The following is a 16,986-nucleotide window of genomic DNA, read 5'->3' as shown; positions in this document are numbered from 1 at the left end:
GCAGCTAGATGGCCATAGGATAGGTCGGTTCCCGGGAACTGACCTCAGAGCCCGTGCTCCAAGGTTGGTTCCCGGAGAACCAACCTCCACCCTCTCCCGTGCTGTAGGCAGCACAGAAAGGCCCTGCACTCTGTGCTTAGAAGAGCACTTCTAAAAATAACCCAAAATGAGTGGCATCACTCATTTCCAGAATGGGACAGGTCAGCAGTGCTCACAGAAGGGAGCTCCGCTAACCTGTCCTGATCCAGAAATGAGTGTTTGCACTAATTTCAGATTATTCTTAGAGGCACAAAGCCCTGTTGCACAAGCCATGGCTTCCACGAGCACAACACAACCAGCGGCGGCAGAGCAGTCTTGTTAGATATTTCTCAATGTGATGAACTAGAGTATTTATAAGCTCCTCAACCTCAGACTTAAAAAATACAAAATATATGCAGAATCTTTTTTTGCTGAATTTTGGCATCAGAACACTGCATTTCAAATGATATTTCCCTGTCAGTTTAACCCTACATACATTTAGCTGAAATTCTGTACACACTTACTCTTACACCTTGTATCTCTCAAACCTTTTCCCATAGACAACCACAGTCTCCCAAAGCAATGCCTGGTAGAATATCATTTGTGCTCTTGAATGGCTGATAACGAAATATAGAAATTGACATGTTTTATTTGTTTTTAATTTATTGTTGTTAAATGCCCTCTGGTTTTTAAAGCAGAGACAGGATATAAATATTTTAAATCCATTAATCAGTCGATCCATGTGTGTTTCTATATGGACAATTTAGTGATGCATAGTCACCTCTTTTATTTTATCTATAGAAGGGTCAGAAATAAAATAATATAAAATATCCATTCAGCCTATTCAGCAGGCACTTGATTTCCTCTTTAATGGTAAAGATAGCACTATTGCAAACAAGGTTACATGTTTGCTGTGTCAATGGCAAGGCTGAGTGCTAAGTTTAACAAAACAAATGCCATTGTTTTTCTGTTGGAATAATATCTACGTCTCATATTTGAAAACATATAAGTTTTAGTGCTTGTCATTGCTTATTTTCATCTGTTGCTGCAGTCTGCTTTTGTGCAGGTTTTAGTATGGAATGGTAACACTGAGTGTGAAATGAAACTCAATTACTTTGGTTTTGTTCCTTGGGGAATTGAAAGCAGGTGTCAGGTCTTATATCCCTCTGGCAACCAGCTATAGAAACACTGAGATTACGAACCAGGTTTGTCCTGACAGAAACACTGGGTTGGAATCTGATTTAGTTACCTTTAGAGGAGGCCCACTGAAATCACAGGGATTTACATTATGACTGACTTAAATCCCACTGATTTCAGTGAGTCTATCTAAGTATGATTAAGTACGGATCCAACTCAATGTTGGGTCACACTGCTCTGTAATACAACTTCTGGTTGTGTCTCTCACTTGCCTAGGCACATTTGTGTGTAATTTCCAGATACAAAAGCCAAGTTATTTTTCTTCTTTGCACTTCCACATTTCTGAAGTTATTAACTTAGCCTGAGTATGTAAGATTTCAAAATGCCAAGACCAAAACCAAGAACTTTCTTGATGAGTTAAGAGATCCTTGCAGGTCGTAGAATATAAACAATGGCAGAATCCAGTGGGACACTTCCGCTCCACCAATTGCATTGCACAAGGGGCCTCCACTACTTGTGTAATGGCAATTTAGCACTTCCAGGACAACCCAAAATGAGCAGAAACGCTAGTTTCTGGAGAAAAGGAGGTTGCTGGGGCTCACATAAGGGAGCTCCGCCGACCTGTCTCCTTCCAGAAATGAGTGTTTCTGCTCATTTCGGGGCTACCCTAGGAAGCGCTAAATCTCCCTTATGTTACTCAATCAGTGGGACCAACTGCTTACGCACCTCAATCGGTAGGCCAGAAAAGAATCAGCGGGGGGGAAAGCACCCCTTTGGATATTGCCCAGTGTATGTACAGAGTTATTTTAAAATGCTTAACACAAAGAGGTTGCTAAATTAGTGATTTTCCATAATAATTTTTTGATTAAAGTCTGCCAGCCTTCCTCATGCTTTTTCCTCCCCAAGTATTATTTATTGTACAGCAAGAAGATGTGAGATGTCCAGCACTTTGAAAACATTTTCCTCAAAACTTTCTTGAAAATCTCCTTGCTGAATGGAATATACAATAATGCTTTCAGTGCTGATTTGCATAATGATTTAGAAGTGTCTTCTTTTTACACGGAATGTAACTTTAATAGACTATTGGTTCAAAGATAGGCCTCTTAAATCACTTGAGTACCAATACATCCAAGACCTTTGGGTAAGGCTCCTGTAACAATGAGAATCTGCACAATTAAGAGCCTTAAATTACCTCTTCCAGAACTATGTATTGCTGATTTACTGAAATTTATTCCCAGAACAATTTAATTTTCACTCAATATCAATTAAGAAATATCTTACATATTGGGTACCACTTCAACTAAAATGACAAAGATTCCTATGCCTTTTAAGACGGAATAATTACAGACAGTAATTTAGGTTGATATCCCTAGAGAACTGTATCCTTCTGGATCCAGAGGAGATACACACTTCGTTCCAGACATATGGCTTCTAATTTCCCCTCTTTTATATTATTAGCTACATAGGGTGGATAATAATTTTTCCTAGTATTTTAGACATCTACTACAGCCCCATTGATACTAATACCTCTCCAGGAAGTTTGGACTCCTAGACTTGGAAAAGAGCTAAACAGTGACCAGGCTTGTAAAACATGCCATGGGTCATCGGGGTTATTTAACAGGTTGCATATGCAAGCCCTGCTCGGGGGTTGTCATGTTGTGCATGGTCTAAAACAAACTATGGGTTATGCAATGGTTGTTTAACATTCTTATAACCCATGCTCGCCAGATTCACATGTCACAACAACCCCTTAGCGGGGATTGTATATTCAAAATGGTGGCCACACACCCTGTACATACTGCAGCCTCACTGTGGTTAAATAATCCTTGCTGGGCTATCGTGTTGTGCAAACAGTATCGATATGTACCTCAGTATTGGTATGTAACTCACTGTAAATCAATCCAGTGTTGTTCCCCTACTGAATCTCTTTGCCATTGGATAGTAGGTGAACACCAGCAATACGCCTTTTTGGTTGAGGTGCCTAAAATCTGGAATAGCCTCCCAAGAGAGGAACACCTAGCCCAATCTCCAGCCTTATGGCTTTTTCAAAATACTTCTTTTAGAGGACATGACTGCTGCTTTTGAATGCTATAATTTTTGCTTTTAGTACATTCAGCTGTTGTTGTTATTTTGTTTTATCGCCTTAATTATATCTTTTAGAAAACCAGGGAGAAATGCTATAACTAAATAAAAATATATAAGAAACCTGATAATGAATCAAAGTAAACTTTGATCTGCCTCTGTAATCTAGTGATGAGTTTAAGCATGATTTAATCCTTCATAAGTCTGAGCTCATGTCCTTTAAGTATTATCTCTACTGTGTTAGCTGTGGGCCTACAGACATAGCTAAGAACCTTGGGTGTCTTATGGTGAAAGGGTCATAATTCAGTGGTAGAGTCCCATACTTTGCATGTTAAAAGTCCCAGGTTCAATCCATGCTATCTCCTGGTCAGACTGGAAAGACTCTTGCCTGAAACCAGGAAGAGCTGCTACCATTCACGTAGGCAATACACACGTAGCAATGGTCTGACTTGACTTAAGCCAGCTTATTTATGTTCCTTTCCTAACCATAGCAAGGATAGAGATTTCTCTGTTGATGGCTGTGCTTTCCTTAGAAAGAGCAAGGAAAGGCATGCTTATTATTATTATTATTATTATCCAATTAAAATCAACTAGACTAGAGTTTTCTTTGCTACTTGAGAAACAGCATTGTGGTGGCTGGTAATATAGATACTGCCATTCTATCTGGGGCAACTGCTATATGCCCCCAAGCAAGTAGCTAATAGCATCCGTAATTTACCGTAGCCCTAGTCAGGCATTCGTGTGGCGCAAAGTGGTAGGCGGCAGTATTGCAACCGAAACTCTCCCCACGACCTGAGTTCGATCCCAGCGGAAGCTGGGTCCCAGGTAGCCGGCCAGCTCAAGTCAACTCAGCCCTCCATCCTTCCGAGGTTGGTAAAATGAGTACCCAGCTTGCTGGGGGAAAGGTAGTCACAACTGGGGAAGGCAATGGCAAACCACCCCGCTACAGTCTGCCATGAAAACGCCAGCGAAAGCCGCGTCCCTCTAGGAGTCAGCAATGACTCGGTGCTTGCACAGGAGGAACCTTTCCTTTTTTTTTTTTCCTAGCCAGGCATTCAGCTTACCGGGTAAGCAACCATGCAAGGTAGGAGCAGGGCCACTCTATGTAGCCCTGTCCACAGTGTCACACATGTCACGTGATCTCTTCCTCTGGTGTCCACATGTAGATCATGAACATATGCAGAAAGGAGACCTTCGCATGTACAACTATGCACACAGAGTTCCCCTCTGTACTGATGTTCATGCTCCATGCGTGGATGCCAGGGGGACAGGCCACTTGGTGCAGCCCTGCTCCCGGTTCATGTGTTTGCCTACCCAGTAAGCTGAATGCCCGAATAGGGTTTGTGCTATGTGGGCATGTGGCATAAAACATGTTCCTGTTCCATACTTCTTTATCTTGATGCTTGCTTCAGCGACAGAACTACACAACAATGAAACACTATCTGCCTAATTGGCAGGGATCAAATGAAGAGGATAGGATAGGAAAATGGAAATTGTGGCTAGTCTCTTAGGCTGTGAGTAATGTGGTGTTTATCTGTTTTCTTTTGTGATGTTTTTCACATAATGTGATGGACTGCATGTCTGCCCATACACGCTGAGAGGAACAGTTATATCTCATCCAGAAAATGAAGCATATCATAAGGGACTTGTCCAGTGTTCAGACTATATATGATAGAAGACAACTCCGTGTTCCGATTCTTCTTAGCAGGCACCCATGAGGCAGGCACCCATGAGGCAAGGCACCTCCAAGTAACCAACTTGCTCCAATGAAGGCTAGAGGTGGACACCAGCAGTACGCCTTTTTGGGTTGTGGTGCCTAAATTTTGGAATAGCCTCCCAAGAGAAAAACACTTACCCCAATCTCCATTCTTATGGCTTTTCCAAAATACTACTTTTGAGTGACGTGACTGCTTATGAATCCCTCCATCCAGTCTACTGTTTTCAAGCACTGCCCTCTTTCCCTGAAGAGTGTGAATCTTTAAAGGGGGAAGCCCCTCGTCTTTTTCTGGCACACTCCCTGTGCAGGAGTGATGGAACAGGAGATAGTTAACTCTTTAGTCTTGGGGGAAAGCATTCATGAAAGTCTTGGTTCAGGTTCTGCAGGCTCCTGACTACTAGCCTCACATTCAATATCATGACCCCAGTCCAATTCCTCAGTTGTAGCAGCCCTGGACACAGATAGCTTATCTTCCTCCGATTCAGAGTTCAAGGCTGAGGCCATGACACTCTGTTTTCTTGAAACTTCTAGCCTGTACAGTGGATTTGCTTTTCTTTTCTTCTCAACAAGCAGTCTAAATCACTGCTTTGCATCTCACTTGTCATAGGATAACAGTTTTGCAGCCAAGGTCATCACTTCTTGCTTATCTGAACCACAGGTGAGCCCATTACTTGAAGGTGGAAGCTTGAATAGTAATCCATCAGACCAATATCTAATGCCAAGCTATCTCAGTAAGTGCAATTTTCTTGGAAAGGTCCTACTTCACAAGAGGAATGTAAGGTAGAAAGCCTTCCTCAAGCCTGACTCTTCCATGAAATAGATGACAAGGACACAGAGTGCTATTAATTATAGCAAAATATGATTGTTAGTAAGGAGTTTGATACTAGGGGCTAAACTGACAGAAAAATTGGTTTCAGCTAAACTACAACACAGAAAGTGTAGCAGTGTTATGCTTAAGAGCCACCAGCTTGGAGCAGTATCATCTGAAGCAAAGTATTTGTGGGAAAGACAAGCATTGCAGAAAGTGAATGCCACAGATGAACACAACATTCCTTTTTATTTTAGTTGGGGTTTAGAGAAGTGTGGAACTACCTGGAGACATTATGATAGCTAATTTTTGAACAGTCGCAGTACCCACTGTAAAGGCAGATACTGTTTAGATGCCTTCATGGTATGTAACTGGAAGTTTAGGGATCATCACAGATGTTTTCTACTACAAATGGAAGAATCTGGCTTCCATGGTAAACATTGATATCCCAAGATCTTTTTTTCTTTCTTTTTTTTACAAATGTGCCAATTTTGGTTCGTCATAGTGTCAGAGAAACCATTTTTTTCTTTTTTTAAAAAAAGCAGTAATGAAACAACTACTTAAGACTTAGAGAATAGTGGTTGTCTGGCATTGGGGTTCAAATAGCCAAATGTAGAGTTATACACTTCATTGTGTCTCCTTCTGAATGCTACTCCCAAATTATCTGTATCCATATCTATAAATAAATAGTTATCATTATTACTAGTAGATTATGTGCAGAGAGAGGGCTTGTATATTATAATGCCCTCTGGGAACTTCAACTTCTTGTGCAATCCCTCTCAGTGAGCAGCTGGCTCTGCACTGTCAGGGATAGAGAACAGGTTTTGTCCCCAAGTACAACACTTGGGGATAAAACTGTACAGGAGTGAATGGCAACCATTCCTCTATATTGGAAAGATAGAAGACTACACTTGGGAGCACTGCTGAGGTGAGGGTTAAAACTGCTTCCTGCAAGGCAGCTTTCAGTCTGCATAGTCCCATCCTGGTTTTTGTTACTTATGAACACAACTTTTGTGTCTTATACTCTGCCCCCCATATCTAATTTCTGAGGAGTTCATTTCACTCTGCCTAATGATAGGGCCAGCTCCGTTGCTGAGGGAAACAATTTATGGTCTCCCGGGGGCCTAGCCTGTGATCCTTTCCACCACACCATCCCCATGTATGCAATCCCTAGCTACAGACTCCTGCTGTTATAAAGGCTGGAGTCTGAGACAATGAAGTTTGATAACCAATCAGGGTGATTGGAACATGGGTCAGTGGCCTCATTCTGGCCACTGCCTGCCTCATTTAGGCTCCGAGGTGCCTTTCTCTTTGCCCAGACTTCTTCATTTCCACCTCTGCCTCCCCATGTTCATTTGGCTTTGTGGCAGTACTGGTGCTTGGTTCATCACACCCACAGTAAACATGGTTGGACTTAGGAGACCATTGAGCTCTTGAGGCCTCTCTTATCACTAGTGCTGTAGTGACAATACAATGGGCAAGACAGCCCTGCTGAGATGTTATGGTCAGGAACTTGCTGACCCATTATGTGTCCCATCATGAAAATGTCTGAAGTGAGATACAAGCAGAGTGTGTGTGTGTGTGTGTGTGTGTGTGTGTATATCTGCTAGTCATGATAAGAAAAGAGAAGCGGATGAAATAGTCATATTGTTTATTGAGTAACGGTAGTTGTTGTCAGTAGAGTTTATGAAAGGATCACATATAAATGATTTGCCAATCAATTGGATTTGCTTTATACGTGGCCTGTGTGCCTTTGAAAGTTTCATGACAAATATAGAACGAACAGATGCAGCTTTCCCCCTCGTGGCATATTTCCCGTCATGGCACAGCTGTACCTGTTACATTTTTATCTGTCATTCACGTCTGAAAAACGTGGGAACCTACAAAGAAAAAGGTGGCAAACCTAAGAATGGCTGGTTTCCCACTGGTCTCTCCTGCTACTGTAGGCCTTGTTTTTGGTCTGTAAGGCATGGCAGGGGGCATATCCTTTCTCTTTGGATAGGTGCCTGGTTGCCTGTGGGAAGACATGGAAGTGATGTGCAGGTGGTAGCCTCTATAACTATGACCAGGAGATCAGTGGAGGCTTAGTGAGTAACTGAGAAATGGTACCTCCACCTGAGCATTTTTCTCCTCAGCCAAACTCCCCATTCTTCCAGTGAATGCTAAACAAGTATCCCCCCTAATATCTATGTTATGAGATGCACCTGATGATGGGGTTATTCTGTCATCAGGTCACATTCATCCATCCACTGGTGGGGATTGCTTTGGGACTGTGGTTACTGTTGACTCTGTGTTATGTGCCGTAGCTGTGACCCTGAAAGGAAGAATGAGTCAGAAGTGTTTGTCCTTTAAGAAGTTTTGTGTTACTGACACATGGTGGGAACTTATAGCCTGTGTTCTCCCTTTCATGATTTTCCTGATATTGTGTTATATTGTAGGTGTAGAGTTATATCACTGTAAGGCATCTAGACATAGGTTAAGGCAGGAAAGGATTTACTATGCCTACATCATCAAGGTACCAACAGGCTGTACAATTTTACAACTGTGTAAACTATTAATTGATTTCCTGTATTCTATTAATCAATTAACAAACACATTTAAAATTAAACACTGAAACATGGCAGTATAGTAGGGTGTCAAGTAGTAATTTATTACTTGATAAATATATAAACAGAACTGGAAGAAACTTCCAATTGGCATGACTCCAGTGATATACCTAAGGGCCTAAACAGACATTACTTTAAATATGTGACTAGCAGCTATGTCTTTTTTCATTTTTAACCTAAAGATAAGTGCAGGCCCCTTGATCCAGATCATAAAAGCTCCCCCCCCTACCCCACACACTAGGGTCCCAATCCAGATCAGGGCCCCTGCACCTATTCTAGAGTAAAAATGAATGAAAGAAAAAAAAATGTAGATGCTAGACACAGATTTAAAGTAATGTCTCTTTTGGCCCTGCCCCATTTAAATTACTTGCCTTGGGCAAGCTGTTGCTTCTCTAGAGCGACAGGATTCTGTGGAACACTTTGCGTTACGGAAAAGTGCTCAGCGACAGTTTGTGTCTCACATATATTACCTATTTTCCTCATATTCTCTTCAATCTTACCCCACTTTCCCCACTTTTCTGCCATAAATCTCATTTTTGTACTATGCACTTGACACTGGGGGGGAGGGGGTCCTAAGAATTTAATAAGTTGATAAGAATTTTTCCAGTTCACCCTTACCACGCTTCTGGATCAGACTCATTTCCTGGCTCTTAATTCTCTAAGCCCTCCCTCCACCATGTTCTTTGTTCTAGTTCTAGATTTTTTTGCCACGCTGAAGAAATTGTCCCTCTGAAAAAGATGATGTTTGAAGGGGACTGTCAATGGGTAGAGACAGTTTCTGGATGTGTAAAATGGGACAATTATGTTCCAGCGCGTGGGACAGCAGCAATGAGTGATGTGTTGCACCATAGCCTTGAGCCCCTTACACAGAAGTGATGGTTCATGCATTCCATCCCAAGACCGGTTCAAACATTCATATATATATCACTTGACACCTCATCACTTATTATTCTACATGTAATGACTCAACAATGCATGTATGAACTCCATTTGAAAGTGTTGTGTTTGACGTGGATGCAAGAGATTTGATTTGTTTCACTTGTGGCCACTTCAGATAAAGCTTTCCAATTGAGAACCTCTGTTCTTTCTGGAATAGTTTATTTGTGATGACTTCACCCATGAAGTCATCAGCTGTTGCTGTACTCATCAAGTGATGAGTTTACATGTGTGAATCACACCCAGCCTCTGCTGCATACAAAAAACTGAATGCTACTCTACGCTTAATCTCTTGGAATTTGAACTTCAAGCTGAGGAGAATCTGAGCGCTAATACACCCTGGCATTGCACTGTGAGGAATTAGATTTTAAATGAATGCATACTTAAAATGTGAAGCCTCTGGTCTTTTGCTGGCAGATGCTTAACTTGCTCAAGACCAAGTATTTTGAGACTCAGATATTATCACAGCAGGCACTACCATGCATCTACTTACTCATTCATGCACATCCATATTTTCCTACTTCTGCTGGCTACATGGAGCAGAAAATCTCTTTGAGCCAACCAGCTGTGTCTTCCTTATGATAGGAATAACAGCATGTGGTGTACTAATAATATTTATTTAATTTCTACCTTTCTCTAAAAAGCCATTGTTTGCAGGAATTGACTGGCAAAAAAGGCCACAGTTAACCATTCAAACCAGGGAGGCATAGTCAGCTTGCTTAGTTATATGATTCCTACATGGACTACAAGTAGAGAAAGCATGAGTTCTGACACCTTGGCAACAACACAGCATTGCTGTCATCAGAGCATGGCTCTCTCCTTTGTAGAGTCTACTCATTTGACAGCTAAGAATCATCAGCACTGATTCTTCGTTCCTCTCTCTGTCCCCCAGCTTAATGATTCGCTTCTGTTGTGGGTGGGCTTGACAAACTATTAGCTGGCAGTAGCTGTGATGCTGAACAAAATGGGAAAAGCGAGAAAACTGCTCCTATTAGCAAGCTGAGTAATATCCCTTCTTTTCACCAATAAAAAAAAAAGTTGCAACCTAAATGGATTTGAATGTCTTAACGAATCAGCAGTCAGTATTCCTTTTCAAGACAAATAGTCTTGTTACTCCCAATAATGTGCTATCTGGATTAAGAAAGGCTGCATTAGGTACTCTTCTATGTACACACACACACACATATACACTCATGCACGCACATACACACCCTTAATACTGTCTCACCATTGGTGTGAAGTGTTCATGTGCCAACAGAGGAGGTAACAAAAAGTGCTGAACCTTGAGATTGATTAGGACAGGATTCCAGGTGCTTATTTTTTGCTAGAAGATAATTTGTCACCTTTAAGTGCATCTTTTTCCCCCTTGCTGTTTTCAGCTGTTTTGTCGGGTGTCTGGTCTCAGCAGCAAAGTTGTTTTAAAAACTAAAACTAAAATTGAAGCCAGGGCATATAGGGGCTTGTTCTTAATGCCACATCATGTTCAGAAAAAATGTCTTTGAATCCATCAGGCTTCTCTGCACATTCTCCAGGCTTCGCTATTTTATTAGAGAGAGTGAAGGAAATTGCTCTTGTCCTTTGACCTGAACGGTTGTTGAAGCCTTAAAAATAAAGCTCCCAAAGGGCAAAGAAGCTGTTTCTTAGCAGAACAAAAGAAATCATCCAATTGTAGGGCTGGAAGATACCTTCAAGGGCATCTCTTCAGAACCCTGACGTACAATTCACTGTACCTAAACTATTCCAAGCAGTGTACAAAAGGTTGTAGAATATATCAAAGATAATTCCGGTTTGTGCTAAAAGCTTAGAGCCATTTTTTGTTGTTGTTGTTGTTCAGTCGTTCAGTCGTGTCCGACTCTTCGTGACCCCATGGACCATAGCACGCCAGGCCTTCCTGTCCTGCGCTCTCTCCCGGAGCGTGCTCAAGTTCATATTCATTGCATCCGTGATGCTATCTAGCCATCTCATCCTCTGCCGTCCCCTTCTCCTTTTGCCTTCAGTCTTTCCCAGCATCAGGGTCTTTTCCAGGGAGTTTTCTCTTCGCATTAGGTGGCCAAAATATTGGAGCTTCAGCTTCATTATCTGTCCTTCCAATGAGCACTCAGGGTTGATTTCCTTTAGGAAGAGCCATTTTAGACTTCCCTTAAGTTTGCTTTTGTTTTTATTCCAGCTCGGCTTCTGTTGGTAATAAGAACAGAGAATCTAATGTGTGGATTATGTACCAGGGTTAATATTTATGGGGAGCTTATGGGGCAGTTTATCCTCCCTCCCCGCAGTTTTAGACTGCATATTATTAATAACTTTTTACATGTTTGTGACTGCTCTGCTTTTGCTTATATTTTGCTCTATTTTAATAGCATTTTAACATTGTTTTGTTATATTTTTGTTTTATATCACCTTGGTGGAGGCTTTAGCTTGGAAAAGCATCCAATAAATGTAAAAAATAAATAAATACTAAAGATTGTTCCTGTTGCTTTGCCATTTTGGCACTAATGTTTATAATTCTCTTTGTAGCCGCTTGGAGCAGAACTCTATCAAAAACATTTATCCTGGAGCATTCTCTCAGTACAAGAAACTAAAAAGAATGTAAGTATTTTAAGTGTTCTAAAATGGAAAACATTTTAGTGTTTGCGCTGATGGGTGCCATCCAGTGATGCGGCCATATGGGTAAGCTGCTAGTTATGTAAGGGAAGGACCTCCAGAACTCCACATGTGCCACATGCACACAAACAGTTCTTTAACACTGACAATCATTCCAGTGTGCATATTTTTCTATGTTTCACTTGCAGTATCTTCTAAGCCAGATCCCTAGAAAAAAGAAATAGGGGGGAGCAATCCTATGGCCGCTCGTCAGCGGCTACATGGCCATAGGATATCTGGTTTTCCGGGAACCGACCTTCCTCCCCCTTCCGTGCTGTCTCTTTCAAGCGCAGAACAGCCCTGAGCTCCACGCTCGGAGGAGGAGCACAGAGCAGCCAAAATGGGGCGTTCCTGGGGGCGTTCTGGGGTGGGGAAGGCGGAAACGCTGGTACAACACATCCTATGTGTTGTCTGGCAGCCTCCTCTCCCACTCCGCCTTCCTACGGCTAGACAGCCGAAATTGGCTGTCTAGCCGCAAATGCAGGGCAGGAGAAACACGGAAGGAATTATCCCCTCTGTGCTTCTCCTGCCCTGCATTGGATAGGCGGTCACCTCCAAGTTTGAAGGAGGCCGCCTATCCCCATAGGATTGCGCTCTAAGTGACATTGCTGAGAGAAAAACTGCTTGGAAAATTTCCCATGCATCTGTAGAACTAGTAGTTATATTCATGTCTGACACCATAAATTTGATACCAATTTATACAGTGACAATATATTGTAAGTATAATGTAGTATTTTGGCCAGTGTGCCTAACAGTGCATGACAATTAAACCATTAATAACAGCTAGGTTGTCTCCTATCAAATAAAGTTACTGTACTTTGGTCTTTTCCTTAATATGAGATTTATCAGAGGAAATGCCCTTATGTATTTGTTTCTGCTTATTTGGTAAATTAATTTTAAGCAACTGGCTTATAGCTGGAAAGACAGCTCTTAATGAGAGTAATTTTCTAAATGTAATAGTATGCTTATTATATATGATGGGAAATAGCTTTAATTTCTAAGTAAATATAGTGAGATGGGGTATTATAGTGAGATAATATCTATGCCAGTGTCTGTCTGGGAAATGCTCTGTAACTTCAGTATAATTACTCTGACTTTATGTTAGTAGTAAAAGAAAGCAAAACACAGCTATATTTATGTTCAAAACCTATTAGGAGAAAGTTGAAGAATGTCATTAGCAGGCCTGCTGATGTTTTATTTGGTTTGAAGGCTATAATATGATAGCTGATGGTGATGGGCAAGATTCCAGAAGTCACAGTGTGTTTTGTTTTGTTTTGTTTTAATGGAGGAAATATAGGCAGTTTTATGCACACTTACCTGGAAGTAAGTTGCATTGAACAGGGTGGGACTGTCTTACTTAGTAAGCATGCATATGATTGCACTGCACCTATGGAAAACTATCTGTGGACCTGAATACTTCAAGACCTTCAGTTCTCATCATCCGTTTCTGAAATTTCCAATCAAGGTCCACTTTGTAATATTTAATTTGGAGCATGCCTGTTGTTTAAGAATAAGATTTATAACACCCAGCATCTAAGAATCTCTGCTAGTCCTAAGAGAATCCTGTTTAGAACTTGGAGTATTGTCTTCCTTATTAGCCCAGTGAGTCTTTCGAAGTATGAAACGAGTGATTGAACAAGCCCAACAAGATGAACAGTGCTGTTCCTTTTCTCTTGCATTTTTAACCTAGCAGCATAGGCTTTAAAGCTATTCCATATCAAACAGCACAACAGCAATGTCATGAAAAATATCAAGATGGGTTTGTCTGATTTTAAAATCAGAAAACAGTTTTAAAGCATTTGAATTCTAAAAAAGAAGGCATGAAATACTGAGAAAGTTGTAAGTACAGTTCTAAGCCTGGTCAGGGATTCTGGGACCTTTGTCAGAAGTATAGCGTGTTTTGCTCCTGTACTGTTGCAATTGTTTAAAAGCTACCCAATTATGTGGTACAAGCTGTATGTCAAGAAATCTGGCTGGTACACATGCTACTCAGTGTCTAATCATAGGTTGTGAAGATTGCTTGTTTTGTAAAGAGATTTCAAAGTTTGCCTCAGAATAAATACTACATTTCATACTGTCTCAAAACATGTTGAGCCTCGTGTGGCGCAGGGTGGTAGGTGGCAGTATTGCAACCGAAATTCTCCCCATGACCTGAGTTCGATCCAGGTAGCTGGTTCAGGTCTACTCAGCCCTCCTTCCTTCCGAGGTTGGTAAATGAGTACCCAGCTTGCTGGGGGAAAGGTGGTCACGACTGGGGAAGGCAATGGCAAACCACCCCGCTATAGTCTGCCATGAAAACGCCAGCAAAAGCGGCGTCCCTCTAGGGGTCAGTAATGACCCGGTGCTTACACAGGAGGAACCTTTCCTTTCCAAAACATGTAGGGAGTTCCAGGTCAGAAAAGAACAAACAGGCTGTTCGTTGTTTTTTACACTGACAAAATTGAAAACCAGAGTTATAGTAGGGGGTGTTCTAATTAGATCCTAGCGCAACCATTTTCTGACTAAGTGAATGTTTTCTGAACTGGTGAAAATTTTGAATGCCACTACCAACACTCTGCCTAAATAGTCCTGGACTTGCCATAGACTCCCATTAAAAAAGTAGATGTGCAGAGAATCTTGATTTTTGTATGTGTTTCAGGCCCATGTAGGAACATATTTAAGTTGGGTAGACATGCCCATTCTGGTGCATGAATTCTGTAGCTGCTATTTTCCAAGATGGCTGACATGTGAATGGGGATATGCAATAATTCATGAATTAATGCATATAGAAAGCTCATTTTCATGGCAAAATATAGGGTTTTTTTTAGTCAAGATGGGGAGAAGAGCCATTACACCTGTATGGCTTAATAGATAGAATGCTGGAATACAAGTAAGAAGATCTGGATTCAAATCTAGGAAGAGATTTGCACAAATTAGGAAATTTGTGCAAATCAAACTGGGAATCAGGAACAAGATGAACACGAACATGTGTTCAGCAATTTACCAACATTTTGGGTGGACACATGCTCATGCTTGCATTCAGAGCTTTCACATGTTTTGCAAGCGAAACAAAATTCTCATGCATCTCTGAGGAGGACGGAGGTGATTTCACCTTTCATCCTTCTTTAAAAATAAAACTTTCAGCTAGATGGGCCTCTAAACCTGTCTAGCTGACCTTCTTTGTTGTGAGTTGGGATGCCGCTGAAGAGGCCATAGAATTCTGACCTCTCCCCTCCCTGCCCACCAGTACATCCCCTTCATAACCCCTATGAGATTATCCAAGGTCTCTGTTGGAGCCTTGGAAAGCAGCTGCTGTTGGACTTTCCATGGTGGCTGCAAGGGGGAGGCGGAAGGATCTGATCTCAGATTCCCCCTCCCGAGGTCATAGGAGTGTTTACAATCTCAGGAGGGGGAATCTGACATATTGTATGGCTTCCTATAAGTGGAGGGCCAGTCTCCCAGTATCAGGGTAGCGGAAGTTCAGTTTTCACAATGCAGCACTTATTTTCTTTACAACTCAGTATAGATGTATGGGCTTTAATTAAGATGGCATGGATGCCTCCCTTATGAAGCTGGTGACTGTGGTACTATATTCACTACCTTTTCAGTGAATAAGTATCTCTCTTTCAGTGGGATTAAGAACTTTAAGTAGAGTGAGACCTGGGTGCCACTGTTACCTAAAAATAAACTGTTTAGAAAAGCTTAGGGCACATTGATAAATTGTGTTTTTATCACTATCTTGTCTTCTTCCCTTGTGTATCCTTGCAGCGATATCAGCAAAAATCAAATATCGGATATTGCATCAGATGCTTTTCAAGGCTTGAAATCTCTCACCTCGCTGTAAGTAGAGGGTAACCTTGAATGGGAGACTTGGAGAGAGCCTTAAAAATAAATAGATCAAGTATTGGCCTGTGATGCTTTCCTTCCCCTGTGCAATTGTCACCTTGTGTGAAGAACGTAATCTTCCTTAAATTAGAAATTGATCAGAGTTGAAGGTGCCATTGTTTATGCAACTATAGATTCCTTTTATAGATGAACAACCTATGAAGGTTAATTATTTAAGCCTCTATAACATCAGCACAGACTTTGTATTTTTCTTTCATTGGGTGTCAAAACCATTCTGCAAAAATACCTTTCAGAGTTTTTTAGAAAACTTATGGAATTTAATTTGCAAATGATATGCCTAGGTCATAGGAACCCCATTTACAAAATGCTTGGTATTATTGCTTTTGTAAATTAGGTAGACGGACTGAATGTGTTGTAATGCAAAACAATAAAGCAAATGCACACATCTTGGCAACTTTTTTAATAATAATCAAAATTTAGCCTTATCAGTGCAAGCATAGCCAGTTAACATTGCCAGATTTAAAAGCAGTGTTTCAGCTCATGTGTTCCTAACAAACAGTGTTTAGAATGGATGAGGTGGCTTTAAAAGACAATTGTCTGCATGGTACTAGAGAGCAAGATCTGGGTAAGATACCCAAATTGATTATTTTCCAAACTGTGGATTTATTAGAGCTGGTTAAGTGATGTTTCAAAATAATTGTTGGGCTGTCTTTGTTCAGAAGCATTAAGATCATCATTATGTATAGGCCAACCAACAGGACTCTTTTCCTAGGTTCCATCCTTTATGGATGTCTAGTTCTTTTAAAGGAGCAAGGGCCTTTTCTGTGGCGGCCCCAAAATGTTTGCTGTCATTTAGGAAGTTTCTTTATCCCTTTTTTTTTTTGCTTCCTTCTGGAAGGAAGTGAAAAGATTCCTACTCTGTCAAGCTTCTGGGAGCTCAGTTATCTTTTTAAAAAATTATTCTAAGCATTTAAAATATTTTAATTTTGTTGTTTTATTCTGTAAACCATTTTGGAAATACTGAAAGACAGTGTCGTAATTAGGTAAATAAATCAAGTGCCTTCACCAAGGGAAGTTTGGACAACAGGGGAGAGAACCTCCTCAGTGGTGGCCTCCGATTATGGAATGCTACCCCTAGTGAGGCCACCTGGTGCCAACATTCTCACCTTCTGCTACTCCCAGGCTTTTGACAGCATATGATAAGATTTTTAATGGGTCCT

General features: G+C 41.1%; 1 protein-coding gene across 1 annotated transcript in view; it reads left to right on the top strand.

The window, feature by feature from the left end:
- SLIT3 (slit guidance ligand 3) overlaps window positions 1-16,986 on the top strand; it is a 693,114-nt gene that overhangs the window by 457,585 nt on the left and 218,543 nt on the right. Inside the window, exons 10-11 of the mRNA XM_084838630.1 lie at window positions 11,816-11,887; window positions 15,689-15,760. Of these exons, the coding sequence (XP_084694756.1) occupies window positions 11,816-11,887; window positions 15,689-15,760 (144 nt within the window). The remainder of the gene's footprint in view (window positions 1-11,815; window positions 11,888-15,688; window positions 15,761-16,986) is intronic.

The sequence above is a fragment of the Heloderma suspectum genome, chromosome 2 (assembly GCF_057233095.1).
Source record: "Heloderma suspectum isolate Gila_16-S chromosome 2, 16-S_ref, whole genome shotgun sequence".
Classification (NCBI taxonomy): domain Eukaryota; kingdom Metazoa; phylum Chordata; class Lepidosauria; order Squamata; family Helodermatidae; genus Heloderma; species Heloderma suspectum.
Note: the sequence above shows the minus strand (reverse complement) of the source record. Positions and strands in the feature narration are given on the sequence as shown.